Raw genomic sequence first — 7,345 nt, 5'->3', positions numbered from 1 at the left:
GCAATTATTGCTGTTTATTAGTTTCTTATAATATATAATACATTACTGTAAGTATTATAATGTATACACACTACCAGTCAGAGGTTTGGGGTCTGTAAGATTTTTTATATATTTGAAAAAAGGCTCTTCTGCTCACCAAGGCTGCATTTATTTGATCAAGCATACACAAAAAAAACAGTAATATTGTGAAATATTATTACCATTTCAAATAACTATTTTTCATTTGAATATGTTTTAAAATGTTATTTATTCCTGTGATGCAAAGCTGAATTTCAGCATCGTTACTCCAGTCTTCAGTGTCACATGATCCTTCAGAAATCATTCTAATATTCTGATTTACTGTTCAAGAAACAATCCTGATTATTATCAATACTGAAAACTGTTGTGCTGCTTCATATTTCTCTGTGAATTGTGATACTCTTTTCAGGTTTATTTGAATAGAAAGTTCAAAGGACAGCATTTATTTGAAATACAATTTCTTGTATTAATTTATCCAAAATAAAAAAAAAACTGATTATATGTATGCGGGATGTAACACTTCACTCAACTCACGATGCGATACGATTCACGATGCTGACTTCACAATAGGATTTTCTCACGATTCTTTTAACAAAATGAGATTTAAGACAAATTATAAACGAAAAGGTGCTCTTTTATTATTTCTCAGACAAAATGCTGCAAATTTCTGTGAAATTGAAAGTTTAAAACAAACCCCAAATCACATGAATAAATAACACATATAAATGAAATATCTTCTGTGCTCTTTCCATTTAAAATTTGAGACAACCAATGCATTTTAATCACGATCCAAACAAAGATGCAGCATGAGCAGTTTTTGATTGAAATTAGATTGTTTAATTTCGTAATTTGAAGCAAAAACAGAATGGTCTGACTTTAGCTTCGTGAAACTATACTACATAAAACCTCTGAACGATACAAAAACAGCAGACGGCCTAAATGAGAACGCAGGTGGCGCTTATGGAACAGCGTCAAGTAAACAAAGCAGCGCTGTGCTTATAAACACTACTATTTTATTCATTATACGCATTGTACTTTTTCCCCCTTTGCTACACTGATCAGGTGTTAGGTGTGTATCAGTTATACTAACACTATTTCTCCACTATATTATAGCCAGTGTGTAAACAGAACTGTTAGATGGAGTACAGTTGCCAAGGAGATGATCATTGATTCATTTCTTTTATTCAAATACCCTCCCAGCTGCCCTTCCTTCGACGTTAGAGCTGACAGAGCATTTAGTATGCAAACTAACTCCACACAACAAGTAGTCCAGCTTGTGTTCTGATGGTACGCTACTCTTAAAACAAACTTGTAAAACTCGATAAACCCCCCAACTCTTACATTGATGATAGCCATGATCCAGAAGGCGTAGGAAACGTTGGTCACCACCTCTCCGTCGGTGTGGAGGTGGACACTGGACACGTTGTGCACATGTCTGCCAGCGAGCTTGTTCCTCAGATGTCTTAATGATGTTGCATTGGTGCTGCTGTTCCCAATCACACAGCTGGTCTCAGACAGGAAGGGGTCAGCGATGAGGGGACTCACTAAAGCGCCGAGACCCACAAAGAAGTGAAGGGCCTAGAAGAGATCAGAGACAACCCAGACGAGAAGGAGAATCAGCAATGACAAGATTCTTACAAAGCAACAGTTTTTAGAGCAACTTTATAAAACACAGTTCTGATTGGATGTTTGTTTATAACTGTGAAACAATGGTCGTTTTGTGTCAGACCCACATCTTCAGGAAGAAATCACTGGTGCATATTAATATCCCAAGTTTACAATGGCAAGATGTTGCTTCCAAATGAATTATATTACTAACAGTTGTCAAATATATATATATTTTTTCAGTTTTCATTTTAGTATGTTATTGCCCAGTTTCACAGACAGGGCTTAGATTAAGCCAGGGTTAGGCCATAGTTCAATTAGGACATTTAAGTAATTTATCATAAACATGCCGTAGAAAACACATTACTGGTGTGCATCTAGAGACAAAACAAAGGCACTGATATATTTTAAGATCAGTCAGTGCACGTTTCTTTCAGTTGACACAGCTCAGACTTACATTTTAGTTTGGGACTAGGCTTAAGCCTTGTCTGTGAAACCGGGGGTATGTGTTTTTGTTATTTTTATTATTATATATTTTTCTATTTTACAGTTTAGGTTGAATTTATTTTTTTCTTTCCGTTTTAGTTTTTACTTATGTCTAGTTAAAACTTAAACTTATTAAGTTAACAATACTAAAATACTCAATACAACAATAACTTGTTTTAGTTAACAGTAATAGCCCTGGAGTTATCATATTGATCTTTTTTAAACAGAATAAACCACTCAAGACATGCACTGTAGTGATTTTTACCTCATGCCATATTGTTTTAATATGATTTTAAACAGAATCCACGTGTGAAAGGAGATCGATTATGTTTGATTAAATCTGTAACTCACGCAAATATTGTGCAAGTTTTTCTAATCATTGCTTTCTATGATATTATTATAATGTAACAGCAGTAATGTTATGTTTCACAACATTGTAATCAAACTATTTAACTGACGGAGCAAATATAAGCTGTCTATGAAATATAAATAACAAATATGAACTTCCTCAAGAAACTGGTAGAGCAAGATCACACTCTCAATTATGCTGTTGCTCTGAATAATACTGTAAGACTGGTGTGGTTTGCTTAAATATTTCTTACTGTTAAACATTTTCAACCCTTTTGTATACTAAGGGTGTATCTGCTTTTTACTTGGAACAGTTTTTAAAATGGTAGAGAAATCTATAGGATGACACAAACTGGATCTGGCCCAAAATATAGCTTTTTTTTTGTTGAAGATTTGCTGTTTAAGTATTAAGACATTTTGCATTCTGTACATGTGAGGGATGAATGCTAATGAGAAAAACATCAGCTCAAATGAACCTACATTTAACCCACCATATCAATAATCTCCTTAAATATAATGTAAATTGCTAAATTTAACACCCACAATCCTTCACTACAAAGTTTAATTTCTGAGAAGACCCCTTGGGTGAGTTTCTGTCCTCCCCAAAATATGACTAAACACTGGCAATGATGAGTTCAAGTGTAAAATCTGTTTAAAGTCATCATGAATTGTCATATAACGAGACTTAATGAGCATTTCTGAGTGAAAAACTAGCCTATTCAATGAGGAAAAACCAGTGTAGCATAGCATGGTACATGTTAATATAAAAATACATATAAAAACTATATAAAATTAACTAAGTTATGACATTTAAAATATTACAGAAGATTTCTATTTCAAATAAATGCTGCTTTTTACTTTCTACTCATCAAAGTATCCTAAAAGATGACGAGTAATGATGCTGAAAATCCAGCTTTTTAAAATTACATTTTTTAATATATTGAAATAGTAAACAGTTCTTTTAAATGCTAATAATATTTCACACTATTACAATTTGTTTTGTGTTTTTGATCAAATAAATGCAGCCTGGGTGAGCATCAAAGACCTCCATCCCCTAGCTTTTGAACGGTAGCGTATATACAGGTACATCTAAAAAAAAAAATGAATATGAAAAAGGTCAATATTTTTTGTCACTCATTTCAGAAAGTGAAACCCATATATTATATAGATTCATTACACATAGAGTGAAATATTTCAAGCCTTTATTTCTTGAAATTTTGATGATTATGGCTTACAGATCTTTACATTTTTTGAGATGTACCAGTATAGTTCATAAGAACTCCTTTTGTATTCTAGAGAAAAGTCAAACGGGTTTCGAGGGTGGGTAGATGACAGCAGAATGTTTTGTTTAAAGAAAATGATTTGTATACATTGCGTGTAAAGGCTTCATACATGTGAATGGCATATTTCAGCCACAGACTTTCAGACACTGTAATCATGCAAGGTAAAAGATACCTTTTTTTTATTTTTGGAAGTTACTGAGTAGATACTGACCTGCAGGAACACTGTGGAGTCTTTCTGGTAGATCTTGACCAGTTGTAGGTTAGAGATGGTGTCAATGATGCCCATGGCAAGACCAGATACCGCCAAGGCAAAGGCCAACAGGAGCAACTTATGGCACAGTGGGATGACGGCAAAAACCACAGAGATGGTGAGGCTGGACACAGCCAGCGCTAACAAAGAATGCACAAGCCTAAGAGAAACAAATGAGTGCGTCAAACAAAACAAAAAAACATTAATAGTACTAATAATCAGGTTTGTGACTGTGGCTAGTTCAGAATACAGCTACGAGCCTTCAAAATGGTTGCTAAAATAAAGTGCATTCTCTAGGGGTAAAACCTTTTATAGTAGAAAAAAGTGACTGAGCATATTTAGTAGTATGTTCTATATAAATAACATTTTTAAACAGATCTCACTTGAAACAGCCTCGGGTGAGTCTTTTGAAATAAAGTTGTTCTATGTGGCGCCTATGTGATGCTGCCTAAGGCGGGATTTTATTTCCAGACATCTCTGACTTTATTTTCACCTTGGCCCTTTTAATTTCTGTTTACATGCCTTATCAAATGCTGTTTTTACTGATAACAGGTGATACCAGTGGATATGTGACACTTGCTTGCTTTATACCTGTTTTCATGTGCTATCAGAAATGTCCCACTTAAGTTTGTCGTGTTGAAATGCGTTATTGTCAGAAAGAATAGCAATCAAGGAGGACACCAGGTTCATTCTTGTCTATTTCTTGAGGAAGTCTTATTATAAAGCTGAAATGTAATGAAGACATTCAACTAATATCCAATGGATTTTGCATCAAATATAGCATCTCATTTGTTGACAACCATATAAACATTACTCGCACTATTGCATTGTATACCATGCTCTCATCATCTTGCTAACAATTCTGACGCTTCAGTCACATAAACGCTGTTTTCACTAAGTGAAATACATAGAAAATGCATCAAATGGTTATTAGATATACGAGACTGTAATAGCAAGAGAAAGCAGAGTGGACGTTGTGGAAAAAAAACTAAAAGTTTCCCTGTCATAAATATGACGTAAGAAGCCATTCAGGTCCGGTTCCCATCTAGGAAACCCGTATTTATGATAATTCCGATAGCACGTGAAGGCAGTATTAAGTTGCATGCCACAAACTGTAAAATCAATAGAGCAGAACATAACACAGAGAATGTTATGTGGTTAAATATAGTCAGGACTGCATAACAGAGATAAAGATCTTTTACAAGAGAGCCATACCCAAATCCACAGAGATCAACACAGTAACGTGATTATCTGTAATGGGGGAAACAAAAAGAAAGGGACTGTAACACTGAGAGTTTCCAAATAAAAGCAATTAAAAGTGACTTGAGGGTAAAACTCGACTAAAGCACAAGAAAGCCACGCTGGCTATAGTATTCGCAAAGTTTACTTGTTTTTCAGTCAGTAATTCCATGGTAGAGTCTTAACTGTGGGGTGACCTACAAAACAATTAATACAACCAGTAATTATCAGCAGTTATGTGCTTATAGTCATAAAAATCACTCCGCTCTTCCTTGAATGTTGCTTTAAAGGAGCAGATGTTGTTCCTAACCTTTTTGAACCCACTTACAAAAATGCACTTCACAAAAGTAAATTTTTTTCATCATATCTTTATCTGTCAGGCAAAACAACAGGGCAGTGTATGTTTTTATGGCTTGCGTCCCAGATAACTGAGACAGCACGGCTTTAATGAGCACATGACCACTACTGGGATTTCCAGAGAGAGGCCACGGATGGGTTAGAAACCGATCAGTCCTAAAGAAATCAAATAATCGCTTACGATGATTATAGAGGCTGCCATAAACAGTTTACTATCATGCAGGATGCATTTAAAATGCTTGATCTCATGAGGAGGAAGTGTAAGATACATGGCTGGGAGAGGAAAAAAAACCAACAACAAAACTTCTGTCGTCACGAGACTAACTTAAGGCTGGAATACACTACGTGATTTTCCCCCCAAGTTACAGTCTGGAGAAGTCTGGGAGTGTGTGATCCTCAGTCGTTTAGTGTATGATGGCCAGTTTTCTTCTGCGACTGTTTACAAAGTCGGTAAGTGTATGATGCCCAGTGTTTTCAAATCTGTTCAGTGTAGTGTATTCCAGCCTTTACTCTTTCTAATAACTTTTAAGTACAACTGTATCCGAAAAATTTGATTTAAATAAGTCTATAGAGAGAAAGTAGAACATAAATTGTTACTTTTGAAACAAACGAACAAAGGTTACAAAAGTAAACAGTTAACCATCTTTTCTGCTATAGATTATAATGTTTGAAGCATATTTCTTTTGATTTGCGTAGGAATCCAGATTACCCAAAAAAGCAATATGGTTTTTAATACCAGCCACTATACAGTTCATTATTATATCAGTAATTATCATTATAGTATATATCATAACTCCTTCTAAAACAGCCAGAAACCTTGGAGTTATGATTGACTGATGATCAGCTGACTTTCTCAGAAAACACTGCTAAAACTGCACGGTCCTGCAGATTTTCTTTATTCAACATCAAGAAGATCAGGCCCTTTCTTTCAGAACATGCTTCACAACTCCTCATTCAAGCTCTTGTTCTGTCCAGGCTGGACTATTGCAATGCTCTCTTTGCAGGTCTTAGCCAGTTCTATCAAACCTTTACAATTAATCCAGCAAGATACATTTTTAATGAGCCGAAAAGAATGCACGCCACACCTCTGTTTATCAATTTGCACTGGCTACCAATAGCTGCTTGCATAACATTCAAGGCATTAATGTTTGCCTACAAAACCACCACTGGCTCTGCACACCTTTACCTATTGCGTTCTGCAAGTGAATGTCGCTTTATTGTGCCATCCCAAAGAAAAACAAAATCACTTTCACGGACTTTTAAAGTAACTGTTCCCTCCTGGTGGAATGACCTGCCCAACTCAATCCGAGCAGCGGAGTCCTTAGCCATCTTCAAGAATCGGCTAAAAACACATCTCTTCCATCTTTATTTGACCCTTTAACTCTAGCACTCTCTATTCTAATTCTATTCTTTAAAAAAAACTTGTCCCTTTTAGACTTGCACTCTATTAATTTACAGCTTGTTTTCTTAAAAAAAAAAAGAGCAAAAAAACTAACATTAGCTTTTCTATTATTTTTGTATTCCATCTATTTGTTTTCTTTTTATTTATTATACAATTAACAAAAGCAAAAAAGGCCTCTAACACTAGCTTGCTCTATTCTTTTTCTGTTCAATCTGTTTTCTTTTTATTTATTATATAATTAAAAAAAGTGCTATGTGTACTGCGTTAAGCTAACTGAGACTTGTTCTAGCACTTGCGTATCATTGCTCTTTTGTTGACTTTGATTGCTTCCATTGTCCTCATTTGTAAGTCGCTTTG

At 35.0% G+C, this 7,345-nt stretch overlaps 1 protein-coding gene across 1 annotated transcript in view; it reads right to left on the bottom strand.

Moving 5' to 3' along the window:
• Nucleotides 1-4,839, bottom strand: part of LOC107573298 (major facilitator superfamily domain-containing protein 4A-like) — a gene marked incomplete at its 3' end in the record, with an annotated part of 6,330 nt that extends 1,491 nt beyond the window's left edge. Inside the window, exons 1-3 of the mRNA XM_016259732.1 lie at nucleotides 4,826-4,839; nucleotides 3,952-4,150; nucleotides 1,360-1,596 (exon numbers count right to left, since the gene is read on the bottom strand). Coding sequence (XP_016115218.1) covers nucleotides 1,360-1,596; nucleotides 3,952-4,150; nucleotides 4,826-4,839 — 450 coding nt within the window. The remainder of the gene's footprint in view (nucleotides 1-1,359; nucleotides 1,597-3,951; nucleotides 4,151-4,825) is intronic.
• Between the last annotated feature and the right edge of the window lie 2,506 nt (nucleotides 4,840-7,345).

This window comes from Sinocyclocheilus grahami, unplaced genomic scaffold (assembly GCF_001515645.1).
Source record: "Sinocyclocheilus grahami isolate Dianchi unplaced genomic scaffold, SAMN03320097.WGS_v1.1 scaffold1914.1, whole genome shotgun sequence".
NCBI classification, from domain to species: domain Eukaryota; kingdom Metazoa; phylum Chordata; class Actinopteri; order Cypriniformes; family Cyprinidae; genus Sinocyclocheilus; species Sinocyclocheilus grahami.
This window is presented reverse-complemented; position numbering and strand designations above follow the sequence as displayed.